Source organism: Prionailurus viverrinus, chromosome B4, assembly GCF_022837055.1.
Source record: "Prionailurus viverrinus isolate Anna chromosome B4, UM_Priviv_1.0, whole genome shotgun sequence".
Taxonomy (NCBI): Eukaryota; Metazoa; Chordata; class Mammalia; order Carnivora; family Felidae; genus Prionailurus; species Prionailurus viverrinus.
In genome coordinates, this window is record NC_062567.1 from 57,887,486 (window position 1) to 57,901,930 (window position 14,445).

The window sequence follows — 14,445 nt, forward strand, 5'->3', positions numbered from 1 at the left end:
TTGCTACGGCTGAGGTCAGAGAGGTCTTTTCCTGCTTTCTCCTCTAAGGTTTTGATGGTTTTCTGTCTCACATTTAGGTCCTTTATCCATTTTGAGTTTATTTTTGTGAATGGTGTGAGAAAGTGGTCTAGTTTCAACCTTCTGCATGTTGCTGTCCAGTTCTCCCAGCACCATTTGTTAAAGAGGCTCTTTTTTCCATTGGATGTTCTTTCCTGCTTTGTCAAAGATGAGTTGGCCATACGTTTGTGGGTCTAGTTCTGGAGTTTCTATTCTATTCCATTGGTCTATGTGTCTGTTTTGGTGCCAATACCATGCTGTCTTGATGATGACAGCTTTGTAGTAGAGGCTAAAGTCTGGGATTGTGATGCCTCCTGCTTTGGTCTTCTTCTTCAAAATTCCTTTGGCTATTCGGGGCCTTTTGTGGTTCCATATGAATTTTAGGATTGCTTGTTCTAGTTTCGAGAAGAATGCTGGTGCAATTTTGATTGGGATTGCATTGAATGTGTAGATAGCTTTGGGTAGTATTGACATTTTGACAATATTTATTTTTCCAATCCATGAGCAGGGAATGTCTTTCCATTTCTTTAAATCTTCTTCAATTACCTTCATAAGCTTTCTATAGTTTTCAGCATACAGATCCTTTACATCTTTGGTTAGATTTATCCCTAGGTATTTTATGCTTCTTGGTGCAATTGTGAATGGGATCAGTTTCTTTATTTGTCTTTCTGTTGCTTCATTGTTAGTGTATAAGAATGCAACTGATTTCTGTACATTGATTTTGTATCCTGCAACTTTGCTGAATTCCTGTATCAGTTCTAGCAGACTTTTGGTGGAGTCTATCGGATTTTCCATGTATAATATCATGGCATCTGCAAAAAGCAAAAGCTTGACTTCATCTTTGCCAATTTTGATGCCTTTGATTTCCTTTTGTTGTCTGATTGCTGATGCTAGAACTTCCAGCACTATGTTAAACAGCAGCGGTGAGAGTGGGCATCCCTGTCGTGTTCCTGATCTCAGGGAAAAAGCTCTCAGTTTTTCCCCGTTGAGGATGATGTTAGCTGTGGGCTTTTCATAAATGGCTTTTATGATCTTTAAGTATGTTCCTTCTATCCCGTTTAATTTTTTTTTTTAACATTTATATATTTTTGAGAGACAGACAAAATGCAAGCGGGGGAGGGGCAGAGAGAGAGAGGGAGACACAGAATCTGAAGCAGGCTCCAGGCTCTGAGCTGGCAACACAGAGCCCAATGCGGGGCTTGAAACCCATGAACTGTGAGATTACGACCTGAGCTGAAGTTGGACGCTTAACCGACTGAACCACCCAGGAGCCCCTATACGTGACTACTTTTAATTTGTTAAAGACGTCTTTGGCATTTGCATCCATTATTCTCTCAGACTACCCTATTTAATTTGCAAACCTTTCCATTTTTCCTGCTCCATTTTTCCCTTTTATCACATACTACATTTGCACTGTTGTATACATTTTTATTAGCTATTTTACATGTAGTAGTAGGCTGCTACTACATGTTAAGTATAGAGGTTGAGAATAAGCATTTATAAATATTTATTGCAGATAAACAAATAATTATTGCTTTATTTAGGCCTTTTGGGAGAATTTACATGGGTGCTTAGTCTAGTATCTGAAGTGCATTAATTAATATTGGAAATCACATAGTCTTGACTTTTTCTTGTTAATAATCAAATTTTTTGCCAAGATAATTTCAATTATATTTTTTCACAGGTAAAAGAATGAGTAGATTGTGGCATAATTTCAGCATAAACCTATTTTTCAGATAGACTCAGATAAACGAAATTTAATATGTATTATATAAGACCTAGATTAAAACCCGGTCTTTGCTCTATATTGGCTGTGTTTCTGTTGCAAAAATCAACAGACATCTTTGATATTATCTATCTAATGGAGACAAGTTTATTCATTTCATAGAGTTGTCATGATTAAGGATTATGAGTAATTTATGTAAATGTATAGGGACCACTGTAGGCACTCAGTACATGGTAGCTGTTGTTATATTACAAAATCCCAGTAGGTGTGTGCAAGTGTGTTTAGTGTATATGCTAATAAACTCTTCTTGTAGGCACGTCTTACGAGACAGAGTGGGGGGGGTGGGGGGGTGGGGAACCAAAATTGGAAGAGCAGAAATTGGGTGGTGCTGGTGCAGGGAGAAAAAAATCTGTCCACTGAGCATTGCTGATGGCCCCTCAGGAAGTTTCCATCAGTATCTTCAATGCTTTTCATAGAGACTTAGAGCTCTGTATAGCATGGAAACCATTCTACTGGCTGTTAAACACCTTGAGTGCAAGAACTGAAATGTCCTTATTTTATTACCTAATGGAGCATGTGCTCTTACAGGACGGTAGACGGTGGGCCACAGCATGTTAAGCGAGCCAGGTCATTCAGCTCTGCCATTTCAGAAGCTCTCTCTCCGTGTTTGACATCTAGGTGGGGTTGCAATTTGAAGTTGAGTTACCATACCCTCCAGGAAGCACATGTCACGTAAAGGATGTAATGGCGACATCATTGCTTTTTCAGCTCTAGGTTGGAATTTGCCCTTGACAGATAACAACATGATGAGTGATGCAAGTGACATGCTGGCTGCGGCGCTGGAGCAGATGGACGGGATTATAGCAGGTAATCTGCATCCTCTGAAAGGTGGCGTCACCACATTGACTCTGCGCTCTTGGCTTTTTCATTACAACACTTTTATTCCCTTTCCACTTGCTTATTTTCATGTATTGGCTGCCTTTAGATTCCACATAGTTGCATCTTGGTCCCTCTTCTCCATTTTACACATTTTATTTTAAAATGCCAAATTCCATTTCCATCCTAGGTTTCTGACTCAAGGATAAAGAAACAGCATCTCATGTGATTTCTGTGCAGGTAGTCTGTGGACCACACTTTGGGGGATACTGCTCTACCCTGTATCCACGGATGTTCTGATCTGTTCCCTGATCACTTTCCCACCAATGACTCTCACTTTGTATTTGCTTTCTCAGTTCTCTGCTAAACTTCAGGTCTCTAACTGCCAATCAGGTACTCCTTTGAAATAGCCTATATGCATATCCGTGTCATCATGTACAACTTTGAGCTCATTATCTTTCCTCAGAAGCCCCTCTAGTAGTCTTTATCTTGTCTAATTTCATAACCTTCCATCCACACAGTTTCCTAAATAGAAATTTAAGTCATTCTAGACCTTTGTCCCTCATTGTCCCTATTTAAGTCAAGTTCTATCCATTCTATCTCCTTTCTGCCATTCCCTTTTGTCCTCTCTAAAACCTGTCTTGTCTGTGCTTACCACTGTCTGGCTTTATCCAAGTAATCCTCACACTTGATGTTCTTGAGGCTCTTGCTTTCTCGCTCTAGTCCGTCATTCTCTGGACCACCAGAATGTCCTTTATGAAACACACATCTGGTTGTATTACTCCCTTGTTAAGAACCTTCAGCAATTCTCTATTATGGAGATGGAGCAAAAACAGTGTAGACCATTGCCTCCTTGTTTTCTCTTCATGACCAAGGAGACTGACTAGCAGGTGAACCCTTTCAGTCCCTTGTGGTCTTCCAGGGGTAGTGGCTACCTAAGGTCTCATGTCACATTTTGTATTTTGTCACAGGAGAAATACTTTTATGTATTTAGGAACTTAGTGTAATGAAGAGAAGGTTGAATGGGCAAGTGGGTAGGTAGGTCAGGGTCAAGGTGGAATTTGGCTTCTACCGCTTCTCAGTTCGAGCTGTCTTGGCCCCTGTTGCTTACTTTTCTGGACATAAATTTGACCCTGCTCTGTTTTAGTGGTTCAGAGAAACCAAAGGTGTTTTCTTGTCAGAGGGTCTTCTCTTGAGGGAAGTGGCAGGTCACACTTTGGCCTCCTTTGTATATCCCGGAGACCAGATTTCATGTTGACCTCCTTTGTAGATTAGACTACATCTTGAATACTGTATTCAGTGCTTGGAATATCAGTTTCAAAGAGGTTATTGGTAAACCTTACCTAGAGGAGGAGGTGACCACGAAGGTAAAGAGTTTGACAGTCACATCTGGCAAGGAAGGAACTGGTTAAGTTTAACCTAGAAAAGTATATTCTTGCTCAGGGCATGATATATACTGTCAAACAGTTGAAGGACTGCTAGATGTCTTTCTCTGTCACAATTTCAAAAAATATAACCAGAACCATTTGTAAACTGTTACCAGAGGTTATAACCTTATACTCTTAGTAGAACTCAAGTCAAGAGAAGTGGTATTTCTAGGACAGTAGTTGAGGCTTTACATTTTACATACTCCACTAGATGAATGTGTTTGTACCTTAGCCCTGGCAGGGCTTGAGGACCAACATTAGCGTTCTTAAGAAAATTAAATTTCCCAGGTCCTACCTCACAGTGAGTCCGTCAAGTAGCTTTGTGGGTAGAACCTGGTTTATGTTCTCAAATTAACATCGGTAGTTCTCCTCCTCAGGTAGGAGGGAGGGGGGAGATAAGACTACAAATATTTGAGGAGTTTTTCTAAATATGCATCTCTCCCCCATCCCCGCCTGTTTTGTGATGGAGACTTAACAGAATGGAGGGTCAGTGTGGGCACATCTGTTTTTTATAATATTAATCAGGTGATCCTAATGCTTAAACCTGCTGGAATAGGACTTTTTAATGCTTTCCTGTTCCTCCATTTCCCTGACAGACTCTCCTCAATTTATATTTTTCTGGATTCTCTTCTCAGCCTTACATGGTTCTGGAGGAGATTGATTCAGAGGGTTAAGTGAAGCATTTAGCAGTGGGCCTAGCATATCAGTGGTTGCCATTATTGTGGTTCAACGCAGGTTTGGGTCCAAATCATTTGGTCCAGTATTAAGCAATGTTGGTGGGATGGACTAACTGAGAGAGAATTCCTCTCCCTACCGTTGGAATTGATCAAACTGTATAGCCACTGGAGAGAGAATTTACACATTGGTTCACAGTTTTCTTCCAATTAGAAGACCTTCAGATTAATATGGTGATAGCCTAAATATAGTAATTATTGATATTTAAGTATAAAGCTAGTATGTATAGTTGATAGACCAGGAAATAAAAATCAAAGAGATGAAGAGGATGTATATGCATGCTTTCAGAATGGGCTGTGGGTTCGTTATGTGGTTTTTAAGTAGTAGAGTGCTTTCCCTTATAAGTAATAGGAAACAAAAATGGCTGTAAAACTTTTTTAAGCTGATATTAGCAAGAGTATTTGATGTTAGGCTGCAAACAAAATCATGGGAGAAAATGTTTATACACACAGGCTCATGCATTTATACACAATGTATATATGTAATTCATTGAACTCCCCCAAAGTTTAAATTCTGGTAAATTAACTGGGAGCTGGCCCTGTTACATTTGACATTATGCTATGCAATTTCCACCTCAATGTGCAACTTCTCTGCAGGGAATTTCAAGACTTTAGGAAACTTAAAATTTATATTTTCAGCTGATCTGCTACCTTCTTAGCAGAAGGTACCTTATTTCCATGAGGTCAGCACATCCTTCACCAAAGCCCATCACATTCTTACCATACTACACAATTGGCCTCTCTATTAGGTATTTGATGATTGATATTTACCATCAATTATATGGTTTTATTTTTGTACCAAGAATCTATGACTTGGAAAGATTTTCATGACTGAATTATTTTCTTTTTCTTGTTGCTTGTTTTGATTATTCCTCACTGTGACCTGACTTGCTTTGGTTTATTATCTAAATCCTGTTTAGATAAATCCTGTTGCTCTCTGTGATTTTTTTTTTTTTAAACCTAGGTTCTAAGGCCTTGGAATATTCCAATGGAATTTTTGATTGCCAGTCTCCCACCTCCCCGTTCATGGGAAGCCTGCGAGCTCTGCACCTTGTAGAAGACCTGCGTGGGTTGTTAGAGATGATGGACACAGATGAGAAGGAAGGGTTGAGGTGCCAGATCCCAGATTCAACAGCAGAAACACTCGTCGAATGGCTTCAGAATCAAATGGTAGGTGTCTGCACGTTACAAATCCCATGCTGTGAGTCTTTTGTTGCTTATTTCAAAATTTAGAACAAAAAATAGTGGATTCGAACACGAAAAAAAAAAAGTATAGGGCAGCAGGTTTGCTGTGGTTTTATCCCTTAATGGATCCTAATTCTCTTTAAGGGTAATTTTTTAAAAAGTACTGTTAGTGTACATTTCACGGGTCCCAGGAGTTCACCTCCTGATTTTGCCCATAAATGTGGGCTAGCTTTCAAATTTTGCTTGGATGACGTGCCGTGGCCTAAAACAAAGAGTCCTATAAGGGAAAGAACCTTGCGTGTGATAGATGCTTTCTCAGTAATAATGGGAAGTTCACTGTTAAAGGACCCAGTAGCAGCAGTTCTAAATAGGAAGTAGGGTGCATAGACGCCTCCAAAAGCAGCCGAGCTCTGTAGCAGTATTTGATATGAAGTGCCATCTAGTGGTGTGAGGTGGTCATTTCGGTGCCTGTGCTCGAGTTAAACTGTAGAATTGGACTTTAAATGGTGCTCTTATTCATTTGAACAATGAGGCCTCTTTCTAGGCATCCGTCTCAAAAGCTGGTGGCCGACGTGCCCTTTCCCTGAACACAATGGTAAATACCATAGTGTTAATATGTGTTGAACAAATACAGCCTAAAGAATGCCACTAAAAATACTCAAAGGAGAAGACAGGAAATGTGTTCATTTTGTAGGTTATACACTTAAAAATGGTAAAAATGATACATTTTATGTGTGTATTGTACTACCACCAAAAATAAAAACATGAATAGGGTGATAAAATTGGGGGTTGGATGGTATTTTGGCATTTACAGATGCTGGTGCTGGAGACCACAGATCTGAATTTTTATTTTGGCTCTGACCCTTAGAAGCTTGTATGATTTGGGGCAATTTTTTTAAAGCTGTTTGTGTCAGTTTCCTCATTTGTAAAATGAGGGAATGGTAGTTTCTGCCACATAGGGTTGTGAGTCTCTTGAATTATTTTATGAGTGCTTGTCAGTGAACCTGGTGGATGATTAGTCAAAAAAGGTAATATCACAGAGTAGATGGTAGCGAGTAGAGGGAAAACCACGGGGTCCCTTTGCAAAGAGGCCAAGAGAGGGTTGGCTCCAATTACTAGGAGAGTTAGGTTACACATTACTCATACATAATTCACTTTTTTTGGGAGGGGGGCGGGAGAGGGAGAGAGAGAGAGTGAGTGAGTGAGTGAGTGAGAGGGGGAGGGGGAGGAGCAGAGAGAAGGAGGCAGAATCTGCAGCAGCCTCTAGGCTCTGAGCTGTGAGCACAGAGCCTGATGTGGGGCTCGAACTCATGAATGGTAAGATCCTGACCTGAGCCAAAGTTGGATGCTTAACCGACTGAGCCACCTAGGCACCCCTGTGGTTCACTTTTTTGACAGAAGTACAGACATCTCTCTGACAGAAGTACAGACTGTGGAGAAGCTTCCACAATATTTTAGAAGCACTTATTACTGGTTACATAATTAAGATTTCATTTAGGTTTAATGATAGCCAACTTGGGAGTCCGCATACTGAAGAGTAATACTAATCTTCTCAGTGCAACTGGGCATTGGCACTTCTAATTATTACTTTGCCTGGGCCAGGGAGATCCCCTGGTTTCCTGTAGGATGCTGGTTATTCCTTCTCTGCTAATTTCTACCACCTATTTAATTGTTTCATATGATCAGAAGCTGGATAAGAAAAAAGAGAAAATAGTAACACTATTGTTTGTTACTGATGAAGGGATATTAAATCCATAAGAATGAATTTGTTTCAAGAAGATAGCTATAGCTGTAGCCTTCTAAACATGAAAAATTTTCTTTTAAGACTCAGAAGTTCCTCTCTGTGGTAAAAAACAAATCTATTGAATATGCCGTGTTTGTTCAATTACTGAGGTAGAATTCTCTGTTTTGATTGTGAAATATTATCACGTTAATACAAATATTGATGGAGAATTACCTGCTTTATCAAGCTCCAAGTTTAAGAGGGCAAACAGAAAAAATATGTCGAACTGTTTGAGCCAAGCAATTAGTTTCTGTTTACTTTAGGTCTAACTCAGTGAGTTGCCGAGAGAATTCTTATAGTGCTTTCTCCAGTAGACACAGTTGAGGATCGTGACCTTGATCAGGTCATGCAGTCCCAAAAGTGTCTGGTTATTTGACAGTTTTAATAGGAGGCATTCTCAAAATCAGCAGAAGTTACAAAAATGTACTTTTCAACAAAGCTAGTGAAAATGTGGCTGGCAGAACTCCAAGTCAGGCGTCACGGCCCATGAGATAAGTAAGGAGAAGTGCACTGCTTCTGACCTGAGAAATCACCGCAGTACGTTTCTGTCTTAATCCTACATTTAAAAAAAGGCAGTATTAATTCTGAGTGTACCTTTTAAGAAAATTTGTGTAACCGGTTTCAGGAAAATAGAAACACTCGTGGGGGTACCTGGGTGGCTCAGTCGTTTAAGGCTCTGACTCTAGGTTTCAGCTCAGGTCATGATCTCCTAGTTTTGTGAGTTTTGAGCCCCACGTTGGTCTCTGTGCTGGAGGTGGTGTGGAGCCTGCTTGGGATTTTCTCCCTCTTTCTCTTTCTCTTTCTCTCTCTCTCTCTGCCCTTCCCCCACTCACACTGTTTCTGTCTCAAAATGAATTAAAAAAAAAAATAAAAGAAGTAAATAAAAACACACATTATTTAAAGAGTTCAGATGTGGGGCATGTTCTATCCAGGGCTGCTGGCTATTCTCCCCAGGTCCCTGATGCTCAGCTCCGTGACCCATTGCAACACTGCCATCCTTGGATTCCCCGCTGCTCTCTGGCCAGCTTCTCTTTTCATGTGTGCCTCTGGGGGATGTTTTTTCAAGCCTTGGTAAACAAGGTACATTCAGATTGTATTCGGTACGTGGTCACAATTCTCTGAGTTATGCAGCATCTCGCTGAGCCATCCTAGCTAAAGTTAAAGCTGCTCTTCCCCTCTGGTCCCAGGCTTCTGATAAACTCCCATGAAAAGTGTCCACAGGCACAGGAAAGCGAGTGGACCGAGTCAGCAGAATTCTTGAAGGAAGCCAGTGCAGTGTGATAAGTGAGAGATGCACTTTGAATGAAAACCCTGGCCACCGATGTTGGTTAGGATTGAATGGAAAGAGACTTGTCTGTTATTTCATGAAAGTGAGCAAAGAAAGAGGAAGTGGCAAGGAAAATAGGGACAGTATTTTTTCTTCATCTCATGTTAGCCCTTCTCAAAGTAGAAGATTCTCTTGCTGTATCTGCATCCCGTCACATAGCTGGCTTTCAGCAAATGTTGAATAAATGAATGAATAATGTTGAATGAATGAATGAATAATTCTTCTACTAGAATAGGAGCTGGGCCTTAGCTTCTAGGCCTTCATCTTCTATTCTTCATCCTTCTGTAACTCAGAGGGCTTTGGCATATTCTTGGGACCGGGATAATGTAGTCTCCACATAAACCCCTCTCCCTACTTTGAGCATAGTGGTGCACATGAAAACAAAGTGAGGAAGGGCCAGTGCCCGTCTTCCCTACTCAAGTGAGGTGTCTAAAAGAATCTTTCGGAAGACACTAAAGAAATCCATCTCACTCACCCTGTGCTGGCCGTGGCTGCACAAATAAGGAGCTGTGCATGCATTAGCTGCATCGTGGGCTAGCCAGTGTATCTTGGCACTTGGTATTTTGGCAACAGAGATACCCAGATACTTCAAGGGAGGCTCCCTCCAGATGTTTCTAATGAGAACAGCAGATGAAAGCGCTTGGCATCTGCTGTTCTTGCAAGTACTTGAGATGTAGCTCTGTTTTTGGAGTCGTGGATCTTAGAAGCTGGCCTACCGCTGTGGTTCGTCTCACCCCAGAGCACTCGATTTTGCTCCAGTTGGCTGTCTAGTTAAGAAGATGTTTTGTCTCTGGAAGACAAGTACTGAGAAAATTAAAACGTAGAAGTAAAAGCCGTAGTCTGATTTTGACCACATCTGCAGTCTTGGAACGTACAGAGTGTATTCAGGCTTATTCTGAGCTTCTGTCTTTGATGAACTTCCTGACAACACTGAATAAACGCATGTCTTTCCTGGAAGAGGGTCATGATTGGGCTTTTTGGGTGTGATGAAGTATATATGAGATTGATTTCTCCCTTTGGTTTCCTTTTTGAGCAGAGATGAGATTTTGGAATAGAGGGCTTTCCGAAGAGGTTGTCCCTATTGCCTTGGCATCGTATTTCCTTTTTAGAGCCACAACAGAATCTTCAGAGGGAAAAATAGATGGAATGTTTCAAGACTGACCAAGTCAGAGGTACAGTAGAGAGTAAAAGGGGCACCAGCCAACCAAACGGGATGCTCCAGTGGCCCCGAATGGCAGTGGTGTTGCCCCGAGATAATTACAGCACAAGGATGAAGCCTCACCACCCTCATTCCATCATACTTGGCGAGAGGAAAGGGAGCAGAGTCCTGCAGCCTGGTGGCATGATTTCTAAAGTTGTTGATATCATATTCTTTGATTCTATGGACGGTAGCGTGGGAGATGCCTTCTTGTGCTGTTGAACCCCGGTGAAACGTTGACTGTGATGTTCATGGCTTTCAGGTCTTTCTCAGTCTATTCTACGAGAGTGTCTAGTAGAGAGCAGGCAATGAATGTATGCATGCAGTAGTAGAGAATGTCTGCATGCAACTGATTAGGAGGCATGAGGCCCTTGTGTGAGATGTTTCCTTTGGTAGCTGGAGATAACATTTAATTAGAAGAGCTTTAGTGGGCTGTGCCTTCCTTTTTCTTTCTTGATCCTGAATTTTTTTTTAAATGTTTATTTTTGAGTGAGAGAGAGAGAGAGATAGAGGGAGGGGCATAAAGAGGGGGACAGAGGATCCGAAGTAGGTTCCAGGCTCTGTACTGACAGCAGAGAGCCTGATACGGGGCTCGAACCCACGAACTGTGAGATCATGACCTGAGCTGATGTCTACGCTCGACTGAATGAGCCACCTAGGTACTCTTTGATATTGAATTTTTAAAAATGTAATCATGAAATCAAAAACTGTATGGCAGTTTTTAAAACTAATTTTCAAAGTAAGTATGTTGACCTCGATGGATAGTATGTATATGTTGAAGGGGGGTGCTGCGTGTGTGTATGTTATAGTACTAGTCTATTTCTTAACATTTGTTGTCCTTATAAAATTGAACCGATGTTCTTTTCCCCGTTTTAATTTAGCTACTCCCCGTTGTGTTTTGGGAATGTTATATTCAAAATGAATTCTGTGCTACAACGTAAGTAACTATAATTGTGGCAAATCACTACTTGTGTGTTGATTTTGGATTTAGACAGGACAACAGAGCTTAGGAAAGAACAAAGCAAAATGAAGTTTGGGGAGAAAAGGGAGACAACTGTAGACTAATGCAAACCAACAGAACTAAGAAAATTAAAGGAAAACACAGTATGATGCTTTCAGAAAAATAATGGGCAAAATGTTCTTGTCTACTTTGAAATAATACCTGTTGGTACTGTGTGATGGGCATATAGTTTCATCATGCTAGTCTCTATTTTTATATATATATTGAGAATTTTGTATAATAAAACATTTTTTGAAAGGGAGGCACATGAGACAAGATGCTAACATTTATTATATCTTTATACTTGATTGTGTGTATATTTGATAATTAAAAGGAAATTAGGGGTGCCTGGGTGGCTCAGTCAGTTCAGTGTCCGACTCTTGATTTCAGCTCAGATCATGATCTCATGATCTCAGGTCTGTGAGTTTGAGCCCCACATTGGACTCTGAGCCTACAGCACGGGCCTGCTTGGGATTCTCTCTCTGCCCCTCCCCTGCTTGTGCTCTGTCTCCTTCTCACTCACTCAAAATAAATAAACTTTTTTAAAAAAGGAAATTAATACTAAAAAGAAGAACTTCTATTTAGGTGGTGATGGGTGAGGTATATTGTGACTCTAATGTTATTTGTAGCACCTGCCATGTGAATTCAGGCAATTCATATTCCCAGGTGTGGTTCCTGACTAACTCTAAGATCTCATAATTCCGTAAGAAATAGAACTTTTCAGACACTTTCCCCTCATCATGCCAGGAAAATCTGGCAAACACCATGAGTTCCTTGATTAAACTATCCTTATTACAGTCCCGCTGGATCCCTTGCCCTTCCCTCCCGAGTGTCCCACACCCACCTCCACATGCACTGCTAGCTGGATATGGTATTGAAACCCCCACGTTGATTCCAAGTTTGACTTAAACTTTCAGGTGGACTAAATGTAGTCAGTAAAGGGTTGCATCATGAGTTAAAGTAGAAAGAGTTATTCTGAAGGCATCTCTGGGATTTTGAGTAAGGTAATTTGGGCTGGTGTTCAATGCTCTGGATGCCCAATTGACTCAACAGGAGTTCATACTAAATATGTTTTTAATTATATGCTACAATTTTTTTTAATTTTTAAAAAATGTTTTATTATATGCTAACTAATTTGGATGTAAATTTTATTTTATTTTTTTTAATTTTTTTTTCAACATTTATTTATTTTTGGGACAGAGAGAGACAGAGCCTGAATGGGGGAGGGGCAGAGAGAGAGGGAGACACAGAATCGGAAACAGGCTCCAGACTCTGAGCCATCAGCCCAGAGCCTGACGCGGGGCTCGAACTCACGGACCGCAAGATCGTGACCTGGCTGAGGTCGGACGCTTAACCGACTGCGCCACCCAGGCGCCCCTGGATGTAAATTTTAAAAAATAAAAAAATTTAAAGAAATGTTTTATTATTTACTTTTTGAGAGAGAGAGAGAGAGCATGAGCAGGGGAGGGGCAGAGAGAGAGGGAGACACAGAACCCGAAGCAGGCTCCAGGCTCTGAGCTGTCAGCACAGAGCCCAATGTGGGGCTCAAACTCATGAGATCATGACCTGAGCCAAAGTCAGATGCTTAACTGACTGAGCTACCCAGGTGCCCCATGTACTCATGATTTTATAAGAATCTTGGGAGAATCAAAAGAAATGTACGACATTTTTGCACTGAGGGACTGTTAGGAAGAATAAATGACCAGCTGTCATAAAATCACTAATAAACTATCCATGGCAGAATATGATGAAAAGCTAAATTGTGAAGGACAAGACCAGACACAGAAGGGAAGCCTGTGGAGGGGGAGAAGAGAATATGGCACAATATGAGGAGGGGGTAGGAACTGGATTGGTAGGAACTTTGAAAGATGGATTTGTAGAGGCAAAAAGGAATGGGGAGGTGAGTAGAGTGGTGGACACAAAGCCTTGGGGTAGATGTTGGAGAAGGAGAATGGAAGATAGTGCATTAAGAGGAAGAAATTGAGAATGGTAAGGATAGAGGTGATCATTGTGAGTCTCAGAGAAGCAGGAAATTAAGGTTCCAAAGTATACGTGGAATAATGAGCTTTTTAAAAAAATTTTTTAAAAAATGTTTATTTTTGAGAGAGAGAGAGAGAGAGAGAGAGAGAGAGAGAGTGAACACGTGCATGAGTGGGGGAGGGGCAGAGAGAGGGAGACACAGAATATGAAGCAGGCTCCAGGCTCTGAGCTCTTACCACAGAACCTGACATGGGGCTCGAACCCACAAACTGTGAGATCATGACCTGAGCCGAAGTCAGATGTTTAACCAACTGAGCCACCTAAGTGCCCCAATGATGAGCTTTTAGAAGGAGTTAAGACTCAATTCCCCCAAGATTGGCAGGGGGAAAGAAAGGAAAGATGTTGGAGGCAGTATATACATTATGCTTTGGAGAACACATTACATAAGGGGGTTCATGCAAGATAGTCTCAATTACTAAAGTCCAGTAAAAAGGCTCTGGGAACACCTCCTAAACATGGTAGGAAGAGACAATACAGACTTGAAGTTGACCATGGAGGACATACCAGGTTGTAGGGAAACATGAATGAAAGACTTGCTGAGATGTAAGAAAGCCAAGTTAAAACCAAGCGTTCATTCATCTTTCATTCATCGGATGTTTATCGAACACCCCTCATTGTTCATTCAGCTCATTTGGTTTGTATTCATTGTATATCAGATGCAAAGACAGACATACTCACAAAGAATGCAGTTTGTTGGAAGAGAGGGACGTATGTGTAGCCAAGTGTAACCTAGTCCATTCAGTATGATGCCTGCTGTGGTGAGGGTTCATCCGGATGTTGTAACTGGCATGTGAGTGAACAGGTAATTCAAGGAAGACTTGACAGACAAAGCTCTAATTGAACTGGACTTTAAAGAATGAGGAAAGACGAGGAAAGGGTGGGAAATACTGTCCATGCAGAAGGAACAGAATTAGTGTGTGAGAGAGCATGCCATGTTTGGCTTTTGAGTGGTCTGGTAGGCAAGGCATGAGAGTCGGAGGGAAAAAAGAGGTGGTAGGATATTTGCCCAATGCAATTTACCTCTAACATTTATAAGGCAAAGGTAACAAAATTGGCAGAAATATAAATAAATGTGTGAACAAAATAGACCTT

At 41.0% G+C, this 14,445-nt stretch overlaps 1 protein-coding gene across 12 annotated transcripts in view; it reads left to right on the forward strand.

Moving 5' to 3' along the window:
• Positions 1–14,445, forward strand: part of PPFIBP1 (PPFIA binding protein 1) — a 175,851-nt gene that overhangs the window by 110,103 nt on the left and 51,303 nt on the right. For 11 of the 12 annotated variants that reach the window (XM_047864974.1, XM_047864975.1, XM_047864977.1 and 8 more), the window contains 2 exons: positions 2,552–2,650; positions 5,785–5,990. In XM_047864974.1, coding sequence (XP_047720930.1) covers positions 2,587–2,650; positions 5,785–5,990 — 270 coding nt within the window. In that variant the 5' untranslated portion in view covers positions 2,552–2,586. Of the gene's footprint in view, positions 1–2,551; positions 2,651–5,784; positions 5,991–14,445 lie in introns of those variants that run through there. The other variant, XM_047864979.1, reaches the window with a different exon arrangement.